This window comes from Mesoplodon densirostris, chromosome 8 (assembly GCF_025265405.1).
Source record: "Mesoplodon densirostris isolate mMesDen1 chromosome 8, mMesDen1 primary haplotype, whole genome shotgun sequence".
NCBI classification, from domain to species: Eukaryota; Metazoa; Chordata; class Mammalia; order Artiodactyla; family Ziphiidae; genus Mesoplodon; species Mesoplodon densirostris.
Genome location: NC_082668.1, coordinates 90194801 through 90211059, shown reverse-complemented (window position 1 = coordinate 90211059; position 16259 = coordinate 90194801). Strand labels below are relative to the sequence as shown.

The following is a 16259-nucleotide window of genomic DNA, read 5'->3' as shown; positions in this document are numbered from 1 at the left end:
ACAAAACTTCATGAATGTATCAATGGAATTCATTCCTTTTATTTTTTTAAACACCCAGAATCAGATGAAAGGTCACTTGGATTTCCTTAATAATTTAGATCTTCAACAAGGGAAAATTTTAATTGGGAAATATTTTGAATATAGATCTAATGCTAATTTGGAAGATAAATAAAAAGGGAGTAATACTTTAATTATACATAACATTTACTTTAACACAGAATTTGTCTCTCTACATTGTCTCTTTTTATGTAAAATTCAGATTTTATTTAGGCAGTATTGGCATCATTAACACAGATCCTGTTATCTGTGATCTCATAAATATTACAGTTTTCTGAGGCCACAATTTCAGATATGCTGATTAAAGTCTTTCAATCAAGGTTACGAATAAATGCTTCAATTTTCAATTATTTTTATATTCTCACAGATTCTCTGAGGGTTAAAACTAATTTATTACATGTGTTATTTATTCCAGGATTTTTTTAAAAAATCCATTTTAGACAAGGGTACTATTAAACCAGAAGGCCCACAGATTTAGTCTACTTGGGAAGTATGGATTCCAGATGTTAAGATCATGCAATAAAAAATTAAGAGCTATTTTACATATAACATTTTTCTACACATTATAAATGCTGATCAACACATACCTGAGGAAAAATATCTGACTACTAAATCAACACCAAAAATAATTACAAAACTCCACAAAGAAAAGAAAGTGGAATGATATGAGAAACATAGCACTTCACTGGAAATCAAAAACCAGGTTCTGGTTGTAGTCTGATGTTCTCTTATATTGTGACCATAGGGTCATCAATGAACTTCCTGGGGTCTCAGTTTCCTCAGGTGTAAACAAGCTGATTAAACTTTGGAATTTCTTCCTCTTTAAAAATCTTTGTCTAAAAATTACAACAACAAAAAAATCCATACTGACGAGGTGAATAAGAAAAAAATAACGCCATTTTCAAAAGAGTTAAAAACTTTTAAAAGAGAAGAAAGTAACTTTTCCAGGAGTGTATCTGTGGGCACCACACTCCTGCCATGAGAAGTTCTTTTACCTGCCGAGAACAAAATTGACTGAGGTCACATGTTCCTTGTCAATTTCATTCACAGTAGGTGCTTTAAGACAGCAAAGCACCTCAGTTCAGAAATGGTACTACCACCTTACAGAGTAAACTTGAAAGCAAGAAGATGGCTGGAATGGGGAAAAAGGAAAAAAAGCAGAATAAAAATTGCTTTTTAAAAGAATAGATTCAGCCATTTTTAAAAAATGAAAAAAAGAGTTAAGCCTAAAACCAATTTTTATCTTCATTTGGTAACTCACGTTACTTCTGCACTAATTACACTGCCTACCCAAGTTCAATTTACTGTCTGTTACACTCAAACTGTGATTTCAGTAATTTTGTCTCATGGTGAGTTTTGGAATTTGTTACATAATTCTTAAATGCGAGCCAACCAGGCTAAGTTTGAGAGGCACTGTATTAAACCAATGGATAAGCAGAAGTACAGTTATGCACAAAGTGTTTTCATTATAAAACCTTAAGTTCAGGTTTTTTTTTCTTTCCCTCTTTCTAGAACCTCTACAAATTAGGAAAAGAAACAATGTAAGAGCCCTTGACATGAAAATAATTGTAATGACATAGAGGGGAAATGATTTCATTTTTATAAATAGTTCCAAAGGCTAAGGATGGCATTGGGGTACATTTCACATTCTCCTTCACATACATACCTCAACCTGAAACTAAAAAAAAACAAAAAAATAATCGAGTATATAGCATATACTCAATAAACTTGCAGAATCCGTGAATTCTTGTTAGGTTGCAAATGAATAAACGTGGACCTTTATAAAACTAACACCTAAGTCTAGTCCACACAGGAAAATTTTAAAGATAGTGGTGCTAATACAGACATACCCATTAAGAAACTGGGCTCAGTTCACCCATCTTGCCACTTTCACCTTCTATCAGTGAGGATAAGAAAAATTCTATTTAACACCATAAAAGATCAAAGCTGTTTATTCATTACTCTTAGCCAATCACTATAAAATATTATCCTGATGCAAATTTATCAATAAATAAGTTAACTAAGCCATGCTATCTTTTAATGAAGTAATTTTCAAACTACAGGTCTAAGCCAATAAATTTAGTGTATTATGGTCAACACTGAAAAAAATGAAATATAGCAAGAGCAGAAAAGGTGTTATTTCATAAAACTTTTGTATCAGTTACAAGTTTCCCCCACTATTCGAAAGTAGAGCAATCCTATGAAACCTTTCTTTCTTAAGCTGAAGTGGTGTAAAGTGAAGAAGTAATTACCTTAGACACATCTCGTTAACGGATGCACAAAATAAATACAGCACAGATGCTCAGAAACACAGTTCAAAGCTATGGCAGCTTTCTGCCGAGATGCTGAGTGTAGTTCCCAGGGAAGGAGCTCTCTGCTCTGGTGGACACCACCTCCCAATGTGGTGTAAAGTGAACTTGTGAAATTCAAGGGGCAGCTGTACACATCTGTATCTATGTTTGTACTAGATTATAATATAAATTGAATTTCTTACCATAGGTGACTATCATAAAAGCATGAAAGTGCTGCTTCAGTGGCAGCATGAGAGAAAGCACACCTTGGAATCAGTCAGACTTGGTTTAGAATCTTAGCTACTAGCTATGTGACCCCTGATAAGCTATCTCTTTCAGCTTCAGCTTCTTCATATGTAAACAGAACTGATATTTAACTCTCAAGGTTTTGGTAAGAGGATTAGAGATAATGTAAAGTGCCTTACACTATACCTGATATGTAGTAGACACTCTTTGCTGTTAAAATTTTCAGTCATCAATTTGAATGTGAGGTTTGAAGAACCGTTACAACAAGTAGCTAAGATAATATATTTGAAACATGCTAAAAGATCCAATTTTGTTCACAGCATTCAGAGGGATACATAAAACATAAAATAACAGCACATGTTTATATCTACATACTATGTCATCATGGAATTCAAGAAGGCTATAAAGGAGAATGTATGTTTCATATATGGATCTAAGAGCAAATAATGATTAGAACATGATATGTTCATATTAAAACCAAGAACTGAGACTAAGTGCCTTTTCACCAATTTCATCAATAATTATGTTGTAGCATTAACACTTGAAAATAACCTATTTTCCCAGCAGTTACTTCCAGAGTAAAGGCATGAAAAAAAAAATCCCAAGTAAGTAAATCACTCTCCTGAGTAGGTAAAAGCAATTAATTTCTTCACCAAATGTTTACTGAGTTTGTACTCACTACATGCCATACACTATTCAGACCAGGCATTACAGCAATGAAGAAGAAACAATCCCTATACTCATGCAAAATTTGGCAAAGAAGCTGAAGTACGATAATGCTAAAAGCCTTGCCCTAAATAATTTCAAAGTGAAAAAAATAGTTTATCTTGAACTTCCGGGTCATCAGCTTACTTTACAAATCACAATCTTTTATATTTTCCAATTACTTGCAAAATAAAAATGGGAAAAAAATTTTTTTGAAAACTGACAGGCATATACTATGTAGCTATACATTCAAATTAGTTCAAAGACATTGTTACATATTCACACTTTAAAATTTATATGCATGTCAAAAATAAGCAATTAAAAATGCAAATTTCAAGTAGGATATAAAACCGTATGTGTGTATATACGTATGTTTGTGTGTGTGTTTGTATACATATATAATTTTTGAAAAAAATATATCATGGAAAACAGACTAGAAACAAACGGCTATTACATAGTGGTATAACAGACACTTCCTACCCTTTCTGTCTTCTCTAAATTCTCTATGATACACTACTACAATTATTAAAAAAAAAAGAAAAAAAAATTTTTTAATGGAAGTCTTCACTTAAACTAATTATAGGTATACTATAATAGGCATTACCCAAAATAGCTTCAGAATGCTTTACATTTCAAACAATCCAAAAAGCATCTCAAAGTAAAGCTAAATCTCCAAATTATTATTAGAAGGAAAAAAAGCCTAATTTATTTTTTAAATGAGTCACTATACCCTCATTTTGGCTATTTTACTCACTTTCTGAGTTAACATATCTAACAATGTAGCTCCCAAAAGACAGACACTATAACACTTGAATATACTAGTTAATAAAATAATATTTTCTGGAAATTATAGAATCCTACAGTATTAGTTTTTTCCATACTGGTAGTTCAACACTTTATCTTTCCTGTCTTCTTTTTTTAAAGTGGCTTATGTCTCAAACAAGTTTACCATCAGGGTTTTTTTTTTTTTTTTTTTTTTTTTTTTTTCTGGTAAGAGGAGGAGTTGCACCTGTGAAAGCTATCTTACCAAACAACAGAGCAGCAGGAATGAAAAAAAATGTATCCATAGAGATGAACATTCACATGGTCAAGTAAAACAAAAAAACTCTTGGATAAAAATGTTATCCTGGGGCTTCCCTGGTGGCGCAGTGGTTGAGAGTCCGCCTGCCGATGCAGGGGACACGGGTTCGTGCCCCGATCCCGGAAGATCCCACATGCCGCGGAGCGGTTGGGCCCGCGAGCCATGGCCGCGGAGCCTGTGTGTCCGGAGCCTGTGCTCCGCAACGGGAGAGGCCACAGCAGTGAGAGGCCCGCGTACAGCAAAAAAAAAAAAAAAAAAAAAAAAAAAAAATGTTATCCTGGGGCTTCCCTGGTGGCGCAGTGGTTGAGAATCTGCCTGCCAATGCAGAGGACACGGGTTCGAGATCTGGTCTGGGAAGACCCCACATGCCGCAGAGCAACTGGGCCCATGAGCCACAACTACTGAGCCTGCGTGTCTGGAGCCTGTGCTCCGCGACAAGAGAGGGCCTCGACAGTGAGAGGCCTGCGCACAGCGATGAAGAGTGGCCCCCGCTCACCGCAACTAGAGAAAGCCCTCGCACAGCAATGAAGACCCAACACAGCCAAAAATAAATAAATAAATAAATAATTTTTTTAAAAAAAAATGTTATTCTGATTTCCTCAAAATTTTCAAGTTTAATTGTATGTACGATAATGTCAACTCCTTTCGGGAATAAGATGAAAGTGAAAGGAAAAGTTTAAAATATTTATTTCATGTCCATCCTTAGTGGGCAGGGAAAGGAGAGTTGTTAAAAATGCATGTGATGATTTACCATTAAGTTAAAAAAGGCTGTAAATAGTTATAATCCTAATTTTCTTTTGAGGTATACATAAATATGAAGATTTTCAGTGCTAATAGCTAGGGATTTCAAGGATTTTTCCCCCTTTTGCTTACTTGTATTTTCTGGGCTTTCTGCAATGAATATTACTTTAGTTTCTCCTTAATGGAGAAAGGTCATAATTTAACTGAAATTTTAAAGATAAATTAATTTAAACATTTGATAAAGTGCTTAGGTTTAATATTCTATAATTAAACAGGAAAAAAATCTTCCTGGCTAAGGAGAAAAAAATGTTCTTTATGCACAGACTGCTAAAAGGATTATTTATTATAGGCCCACAATTCCAAAATATCATCAACTCTAAAATCCATAACTCATTTGGTGGTAAACCCTGACATGACCAGAGGTAAAGCTATCTTTAATCATTATCTCACTCAGTTTGAATATTCATATCTTTTCCTGCTGAAATATTAATGCCCAAGATGCTGCTGGAGTGTTTTAATATGGTACATATACTTTATGCAATGTGAAAAATTTTCTGAAATGTGAAAAATTCTGAATTCCTATATATATATATACCTCCAAAGGTTTCAGATAAGAAACTGTGTATCTGTATTAAGGATATTAAGTAAACCTCTTTTATGTCTAACATAAATTTATTAGCTTCCCTTGGAAAAGCAAGAACTATCATATTAACTTTATGCTTAAATCATTAGCTATCTGATGAGAATTTAAAAATTAGTCCCCGCTGTAAAAATGGTTAACTCCTTCTCGTTTAAGAATCAAAGGACTCCACATTCAATATAATGTCTATGTATACTCCCTCTGTTTCACAGATTAAAAACTGCTATATAATCAACACAGTAGAGCCCTTAGATCATAAAAGAGGAAGTTTATGAATTAGGTCTAGATTTGTTCATTAATATGGATTAACAATGACAGTATATCAGAATACAGTATACTCCACAGAAAATATTGAATAATTTACATGATTTCATTTACTATGGGATATACTGATACTCTCATTTTGGGAAGAATTATGTTCATGACACAGAAATAGAACATGCTTAAATTTTTCTGCTTCTAAAGCAGCACACAGCAATGACAATATGAAAATGGAAATACTTACATTTACGTCAACAAAATTAAAAACATACATACAGCTTATATTTCTATTAACTTTTAAAAGAAAAAGTTTTAAAACTCTAAAGAACAAATACATAAATGCAGAAATCCGAAGCATTACTTTTATAATATTCCCCTAAGGAAATATGCCAAAAAACAAAAAAGGAAGAAAAAAAAAAAAAAGGAAAGAATCCACTTGTTTAATATGGTGGCTTAATGACAATCATATTAAGGACAGATACTCACCTTCTTTGGGTTGAGCCATAACTGGAGTCTGAGTTTCCTTCGTATATGTGACGATTTCACGAGGAGGAAAGTCAACTTGCGTAATTTTAGCCATTCCAAGTTTAATAGGTCCTCGTCTAAATAAAGTGAACACAAATGTTTTTAAATATTACAAATGATACATTTTAACTACATCAAATAATGTAATTTTAGAAAAGTAATAATTAAACACTGTATATCCAACAGTGTAATTTAATTCCCTGTTTTATTCAAGAAATTTTAAATGAACAATTGGCTTTATTTTAACAAAAGAATTAGAAGGTAGCAAAAACAAAAGATATTTCCGAATCATTCAAGGTGTTTATTTTTCACTTTAAAAAGGCAAATAATTTAGTGGGTAATAACAGAGTAAGAGGAAAGGAATTTCAGAGCAGACTGCTGAATAAGGGTGGTTATGAGAACTGGAGAACTGTTTTTAGCAGGGATATGATTCTAGACATTTTTTCAAGAGTCAAATATGTGGATCTCACTCAGACCACATTTAGTTCCCTTCACCATCAGAAGACTTCAGCCTTAAGAGTGAGAAAGAAGTTTCTGTTGCAAACCGTTTTTTCTACTTATATTCTGCAGAAATTGAGAATCATAAAGTCAATTTAGATTTTAAAATAAAATATTTAAACTTTAAATCTCTAATCTCTGCACGGTCAACATGGTCCTTGATTCACATATGGACAAACTATTGTGCAAACATTTTAGACCTAAACTAAAGCCACATATCTTCTGAATATCATGAAATTACTAAAGTAACTTCTGTTTTAAATAGGGGGGAATACATTCTTTTCTGACAAACAGAAGAAGAGACTTGTGGCTATTATAGTAGATGTCTAAATTCTAAACCAAATATAGCATGCTTCCAAACTCCCAGAGTTCTCAATGATGAATTGTCTTAAAAGAATATCTAGCAAAAACAGTGGTGGAACTTCCAGAATATAAAGGAGGATATCTGAAATATACACACACACACACACACACACACACACACACACACATATATATATATATATATCATTGGTAATATAACAACTTTTTTCTTATATAAACATCCTTTTCAAAATCCTGTACAAAAAAGTTTAATAAAATTAGTACATTTAAAGAATTAATTTTCTCTAAGGTCCCAAATGTGGGCCATAAGAAATTTTTAATGTGTTATCTACCTTGGGAATATCTAGCCTTAAAGAAAAAAAAAAGCATAATCAAAGAATTAAATGGGAAAATTTAAGTACATTTGAAGTAATCTAGTATTCTAAGAACAAAATCTGAAATAAGAAACTTTATATTCTGATATTTAAGATGTAAACCATATGAAAAGTAAGTCACTCACATATCTGATAAAAAACAGTCAAGCCAACATTAGGAACAAGTTACTAACTTGAGTACATATAGGGTTTAATAGGTAAAAATCACAATACTAGAACAAACAAACAAAATATTCTAAGATTTAGGGATAGATTTAGGGAGGTAATACCTCAGTTATCCAAAGCCACTTTTACTGAGAACAAGCAAGCAACTGGAGGGGTGGGGAAGCCTCAGGGCAGCCAAGAAAGAGGCCTACCAGCTAATGTACAAGAAGCTCATATACTTTCCTTATATGGCCTAATTCAAGGCTTATTAACTCTTAACTTTAGACATAATTCCTAAAGGTGTTGGTCATATGTTTTAGAAGCTGCAAAATATCAAGGGAAAAGAGCTATCTGAGTCAGGCACAATGGCAGCAGCAAACATTTATAGTTTGCATTGGAGACTAGAATAAATAAACGAATGAATAAGTAAATTAATGAATAAATCAACAGCAATCGGAGCCACGGTGTAGAACCCAACAGCTCTGTTCCTCTCAAAACCTTAGAAATCATCAGGGAATTTTAATATAGGAAAATAAATTAATATTCATGTTGAGTAACCTAGAAAAGGTTCAATTACATATAGCGTATTTATTAGAAAAAGTATGGGAAGTTTGTAATACATTGTAGAAAAACTTACATCAAAAATATACAAATAATAAAAGTAATTTGGACATTTAAATGGGTAGGCTTAGGGTACCTCTAAAATCAGATACATAAAATATGTCTTTCACAAATGATAGAGGATAAATGAGGTGTCACAATAAAATATCACTCTTCAAACTATTACCTGAATATTAGAAATTTAAGCAAAATAAAATTAGGACAATTTTACAAAGAATCAAATTAATTACAAAAGAGGGAAGGTAATAAATCTATTCAATACCCCAAATCGGAATCTGAGTGAAGCTGAAGAACTGATGGATCTGTATCCCAATGCAGCGTCCTAAACGGTTGTAGGACAACCATGAAGCATTAGCAAAAAAGGCCATAAGTTAGTCAAGCAAATACATTCTACGAATAGCTAAAGTACAGTTCACAGTTAAAACCCACATGTTCTGGTTAGTACAAAAAAACACCAGGTATCACTCAATGCTCTAGTGCATGCAATAAGCATAATATGGTTAAAGTTGCAAACATACAACCTAGAATAGTTAAAAGACAGTATTTTCAGATTTTGGGAAACTAATATTGCATAGTAATGGCTAAGAACAGCCAAAACATCCAACATCCCAAATAACACATTATTTTTGGATGATAACAAGCTAAGCTATAAAAAAACAGTTGAAATTTTAAGTTTCCTAATGAAAAAAACATTAGTAAAAACATGTTAGTTAACATATTATAATCTTGCCCAAAGCATTAAATGTGTGCAGGAAATTGTCATATTGGTAAAGGAAATGAGTCAACACATAAGCCTTTCGGTAAGAAAACCGAAGACTATTCCACTGGGATACAAAATAGCTAAAGTTTCCAAAATGTGACCCTTATGTAATTTATGGGTTAAGCACTGCCTTGGGCTTACATGTCATCTGCTTTAGAAAACAGCTAAAGATTTCTGTCTCTAGGAAAAAGTAGATTTTTTTCCCCCAGGAAAAATATTTTATGTTCAAAGGATTTACCTAAACTAACTAAACTTATGGGGAATATCAATCCTAAATAAATATTTGGTTATGTTTTAGCCTTGCCTATTGGGTAAACAACTTACATGGAATCTTTTCCAAAAGATTTAAGGAAAATTTAGTTATTACTAGAATAAAAGCTGCTTTATGACATTGGTACTCTTGTAAGGTTAGCGATAATAAGATAATTATGTACAGTACTGTAAGATGCTCATAGTCCCTATTAAAAAGTTAGGCACAATACATTCGGTGCTACCATCTTTGTCAAATATATTTGTTTCTCACATATATAACAAATGATAATATACAACTAAAACTGCTATAATACTTAAATACAAGAAATGATTTCTATACTTGCCTCTATAATTTATCAGTAAAAGTAATCAGATGAACTGAACTAGAGAAATCCTTCATTTTAAAAATATAAAGAAAGGGCCTCCCTGGTGGCGCAAGTGGTTGGGAGTCCGCCTGCCGATGCAGGGGATACGGGTTCGTGCCCCGGTCTGGGAGGATCCCATGTGCCGCGGAGCGGCTGGGCCCGTGAGCCATGGCCGCTGAGCCTGAGCGTCCGGAGCCTGTGCTCCGCAACGGGGGAGGCCACAACAGTGAGAGGCCCGCATACCGCAAAAAAAAAAAAAAAAAAAAAAAATAAAAATATAAAGAAAGATCTCGGGATTTAAATGGTATTGTGTGTACACAAAGAAGGAAGAGGTCACAGTGAAGATTTACTTTATACTAAGCATTGAACAGAAACAAACTTAGGCTTTGTTAAACCAGAAGGGGTTTTATGAGATGCTCTCCAAGGAATGTTCTGTACATAGCCTTTACATTCTCTAAGAGCTCTAGCTGTTACCAATGACATAGAGCTCCTTGTTGAGGATGTCATTTTAGTCTAAAATCAAGTAAAACTCTACCTCAAAATAGAACCAGTACTGAAAACACATGGCACAACATATGGGATTATATTTATTAAAGGCATCTGCAGACATATAAAGTAAAATTTCAATATAATCCTGAGACATATAATCAAAAGCCTAAGAGATAAACTGATCAAGAATGGAAAAAAGGAACAAGAGGCATGGATTACTCAATTGAATAACTGTCACCTAAATTTTAGCGATAACGGAAGTGACTGAGAAAGTGAACTAAAATCTTAATGAAATGCAACTTCCCAATCTGCAAAGTTAGAGAAATATCATTTTTATGGCCTCATATATTTATTCATAAATTACCACCAGGCCCAACAGAAATTTTTGGCATTTAGAAAGTGATTCAGATGTTTTGATATCATACTTGGTAATGTCTAACATATTTTTTCCTACTCCCTAAGTGTAGTAATCTTAGACTGTCTTGGCCAGCTAATATAAGTGTATAGGTTCATACATCTCACACATCTTCATGCATTTTCCTGTTTATTCTTTATCATCATGCCTGCCCAATGGAAGTACATTCTGTTCGTTCTCAGACTCCAGCATCCTTTTTAAAAGCCACATATTTTAAAATGCTATTGTTTCACTGCCAATAGCACCAATTAATCAACAATATTAATTATCTATTATGGAATCTGGAGATGATTTAATGGAATTCATAGTTTTCTACTGTGTGTGTATACATATATATTAAGAAGTGAACATACTCAGCCCTCTTGAAAATTAACAATTAAAAATGAGTCTGTGCTCTCTAAAAAGATATCAAGTCACCTCATTTAAAAAGAGAATTTATTTCCTCTCCTGTTAAACTTAAAAGAAACTAATTTTCTACTCATTCTCTAATAAAAACAAATACCCCTAAAGATATTTAAATACCTGTTTTCTTGTTTTACATCTTATCATTACAAATCTACACTATAAACACAAGTTAGCACACTAGTCTTAGGATTTTTCAATACAGTGAATAGCATTTAAATTAATGATGTAAATTAATGAACACTAGAATGCAAGTTTCCCGAAGGCAAGGACCAGGAACATTATTTTCTGTGGTAACCTATAGCATTTAACATTAAATTGGCAATTCAATTAATACGTATTCTAACACAATAAGTATTTTTCTTAACAGTTATTTACTTCCTATACCAATTTACAATATTCCAGTGGGTCTCTCTAATAATCTCTAGGTTTTCCAATGAAACTCAGGAGGACATATTTTAATTCATATAGATGTTACACAGTATTTTTTAAAGCAAACTTGCTGATGTTGCATTAAAATAATCTTTCTACTCCTTTTCAAAATCAAGAACAATGAGTTCAGAATTAACACAGTAGAGTACCTGCATTAAAGTAATATATAATATCAAATAAAGAAATTTTTAAAATACTTTTTTTTTACCTTGGGAAATGTTTTTATTATGGTAATGTATAAGGGGAAAATAAAACCCTTCTCTTGAAAATGCCATCTGTTTACTAGCAAAGGAATACTAACATATTTGCATAAGAATACAGAAGAACGAAAGTATGAAACAAATTTAGCCTTTGAAAATGAAGTTAGACTAAATAAATTTACTCTTTAATCTGTAATACATATTATTTTATGAGGTAATATTATTCTTAAACAGAAAGTTTTGACTTTTCTTAAATGACAGAGTTATGTCATTTATGTCCAACAACAGTATTGCTTAGATTTGCAATTTCAGTTCTATAAACAGAAGAGGTTTGGAAAGCACGTCTCAAATTCAGACTGGTGAGCCTTTTGTGCCTTCTAATTTTTTTTTTTTTTTTTTTTTTGCGGTATGCGGGCCTCTCACTGTTGTGGCCTCCCCCGTTGCAGAGCACAGGCTCCGGACGCGCAGGCTCCGGACGCGCAGGCTCAGCGGCCATAGCCCACGGGCCCAGCCGCTCCGCAGCATATGGGATCCTCCCAGACCGGGGCACGAACCCATATCCCCTGCATCGGCAGGCGGACTCTCAACCACTTGCGCCACCAGGGAGGCCCGTGCCTTCTAATTATTAATGACAACCTGATTATTCAGAAACGGATTAAAGTATTGAGTTTATGGATTAGCTAGCCCCTTTGCTTCTTTTTTTCTTGCCTTGTCTTTTAGATGCTCATTACTTGTTTGTAACTTCAATCAGAGGTGCTTGGGCACAATGAAGATAAAACTTCCTAGTTTATTTCTCATTAAAAGGTGTCTTGAAGTTTTCCTGAGGAGGACATTTAACTTCCTAGACCAAAATAAGGATTCTGAATAAAGATTCTAAACTAGCTATGTTTAATCTCGTTTCAGCTGCCGTAAGAAGTCAAAATGTAAGATGCTGTTAAACAAAGACTTGGTATTATTGTGTGTGTGACAAAGAGAAGTAAGTAATAATACTTTTCTCAGTATGATCTTTGGCAAGAAGCTGAAATCTTACTGAACTTTTGAAAATCAAGTCCCAACATGTGTGCAGCATCCTAAAACAAACATGAAATATTGTTTGATAAGGAAGACCCAAGTTCAGGAAAACTTGGCAGTAAACTTTTTTTTTAATTGAGGTATAACTGACATATAACATTATATTAGTTTCAGGTATATAACATAATGATTTAATATTTTTATATATGGTGAAATGATCACCACGATAAGTCTGGTTAACGTCTGTCATACAGTTACAAAATTTTTTTCTTGTGATTTTTTTCTTTCTTTTAAAGACCTGCTCTCTCAGCAACTTTCAAATATACAATACAGTATTGTTAACTACGGTCTCCATGTTGTACATTATATCTCCATGACTTATTTACTTTATAACTGGAAGTTTGTACCTTTTGACCCCCTTCACCCATTTCACCCACCCCTCACCCCCTCCCTCCACCTCTGGCAACCATCAAAAATTTTAGAAATGAAAATAAAAATGAACCCATCTATTCTCTGTATCTATGAGCTTATTTTGTTTTGTTTTTTAGATTTCACAAATAAGTGAGATCATACAGTATCTGTCTTTCCCTTTCTGATTTACTTCACTTAGCATAATGCCCTCAAGCCAGTAAACACTCCTTTTAAAAATTCTTTAAATTTGTTATTGAAGCCAGTAAACACTCAATGTTTCCTTAGCAGTTATTCCTTATTCTTGATATTTTACGCATTATTATTTTCTACCTTAATTAGAAATAGTGACTTAATAGAAAAGAATTAGGCTGTTTAACTGAATTGTTTAGATTTTCAATTCCTGAATGGAAATTAAGCATAATACAGTAGAGAGGTTTTACACTATTTGTACCCAAAACATTCACATAATAACCAATACAAAATTTGCTTAAACAGAAGAATAATTTTAATGAATTAACACTTCTATTTTTAATATAAAATAATCAGCATAAAATCAGTTAACTAGTCAGTACTCAGTTAATCAAGTGTGACAGTAAAATATTGTTTAAAAAAATTTCCCCCCAATTTACAACAAACAATTTCTGTGCCATTTAGATTTCAAAATGTTAGGACTAACTCAACATAACTATTCAGAGTCCCTGTACAGCACTGACAGTATCTGGGCACTAAATGCATTCTATCATTAAAATACTGAAAGAAAATTACTGTACCTAGATCCCACTGCGCCATCTCCAGAGTCTTGGCTTCCAGCTTCGCTTGGAGTGCTCACAGATTTGGAGGATGGAGACATAGGAGGAGGGACTAAATAGTGAAATAGACAGGTATCCGCTGTTACTACACGGAGAGGTTGCTCAGCTTATGACGTTTCAAAAGTAATTTAACATGAAGTAATTAACAAAAAAGAAAAAATAATGGCAAACCGAAAAACAAAAGTACATGAATGAAAATGAACAGTAGAAAGAAGAGGAGAAAGACAAAGTTAACAATGCATGCTGACGATTCATGCAATTTCTCTGGCAAAATGCATTTGGGCTTTATATTTAAAAAAAAGCAAGATTATGGAAGGATGCATCTTCATCTCGGCCAACACCAAATGTGGGTACTAATTTTCAAAGGAGAGCATTCCTTCTCCCTTTTCTAATTCTTTGCTTTTAAGATCACCAGATCATTTCTAACTAGTGTCAAATCAAAACTCTGAATTTTGCTTCAGAAGTCATTTACTGTCTGGTTTTCTGAGATTTATTTTAAAATGTTCATTTTTGTCAATTTTTTCTTTCAAAAAGAAACTGATGTCTTAAATGATATTTTCCCCTCACCAAAAATAAAAAGGGCCAATTTAGAGAAATGACTATCACTAAAGGAATGGCTCCTTTAAAAGTCCATTAGTTTCCAGCAATTTGGGTGAAAAATGCAAACAGGCCATAAAACAGCATGCCTTCTAGACATGATGCATAACATAAAGTGATGCATGCAACTTAAACAAGGCAAGACTTAATGGTAACTTCCTTACCCCAGTATTCAGAAAAAACTGAAGTGTACAGACAAAGATACAGACACCCAAAATATTCTTAATCCCTTCTTATAGAAAAATACACATTTTTCATAGTATATAAAACAAACAGCAAATGCTTTCCCCTAACTTGTCACTTTTAACATTATATACCAACAGCCGAACGTGCGTATTTCATGCTATTACATTTGTAAAACTTTTTGATTACCATTGCAGGGAGTATAGGAAGATCATCACTGCCATCTTCTGGTTAAATTTTACCATAAATGACCCCAATCCCAAGTATCTTTTTAAAATAATTTTTCAATGTACAATATTAAGTGACCAATATATTTTATGTTGTGCTGCAAGCCCTTCTTTTAATAGTTTACTGAAAAGAAAGTAAGTTCCTAGTTATATAGAAACCAATCTAAAGAAATATGTATTTAATTAAAAGTCTGTGTTTTTGGAATAGTCACATTCACTGAACCCTTAAAATTATGTTTAAATGTTTATACATGCTTCAGTAAAAACAGTGGGTTTGCTCATCTAACAAAGTGTACAAGTATAGTATAATGAATTACATCTTAAACACAGGTACAAAACTGATCATCCTTATTTTTCAATGCCAAATTCTATTGGAAACCAATAAAAAGATTAGAAGAAAAATCATAGCTAGAATGTTTGTTTCCTGAGATACAGTGGTTAATTCTTGCTCAAATTTCAAAAGACCATAAAAACATAATAAAAGGTTTCTAATTTTGTGATTAAATCTCTCAGAAACAACGCTAAAACCAGATTGCCTTCATATAGTTCACATCATGATACCACTGTGCTAGGGGCTGCATGTATAACTCGTAGCTAAACAAGACTTGTATCTGAAGTAAAAGAATATTAATGTCCCCTAATTTCTCTTAGGTTACATTTTTCCTCATCTTTTTGTCCACCACTCACTGTGAGGCTTCCCCTAGGTGTCTAAGTTCCAACTGATACAGGACAGTGGTTTGTCTACTTCATTGTAAGCACAAATATGTTTATTAAATTATTTAGTATAAATTACTAAATATTTAGTAGTATAAATTTAATAAATTTATACTACTACAATGTTTTCATATTAAAGATTTCCAAAGAAGAAATTTTGAATTCTTTAAATTACAAACTTAACTTCAGGCTTAGGAAAATAATATTTCAAGTATACATATAGGAAAGATTTGAGGAAAATAGTAATATTCCTATCAATCTAATTATTTGTGATAAATTATAAAATTCTTTTCCAGTTAATGTTTTTTCCCCTTTCTGGTGACTTCAAATATCTATGATTCCACTCAATACGTTCATCACCAGTATCTTAATTGGTTAAGACTACATTAAAAGAAAAATACGTTACCTCAAATCCTTTATGAAAACAGGTTAAGTAGTAATTATATATACATAAATACACTAAACTAGCCAATTCGCAAATAAA

The 16259-nt window shown here is 32.9% G+C and overlaps 1 protein-coding gene across 3 annotated transcripts in view; it reads right to left on the bottom strand.

Moving 5' to 3' along the window:
• DYNC1I2 (dynein cytoplasmic 1 intermediate chain 2) overlaps nucleotides 1-16259 on the bottom strand; it is a 53580-nt gene that overhangs the window by 23016 nt on the left and 14305 nt on the right. For all 3 annotated transcript variants that reach the window (XM_060106113.1, XM_060106112.1, XM_060106114.1), the window contains exons 4-5: nucleotides 14016-14106; nucleotides 6509-6624 (exon numbers count right to left, since the gene is read on the bottom strand). In XM_060106113.1, coding sequence (XP_059962096.1) covers nucleotides 6509-6624; nucleotides 14016-14106 — 207 coding nt within the window. The remainder of the gene's footprint in view (nucleotides 1-6508; nucleotides 6625-14015; nucleotides 14107-16259) is intronic.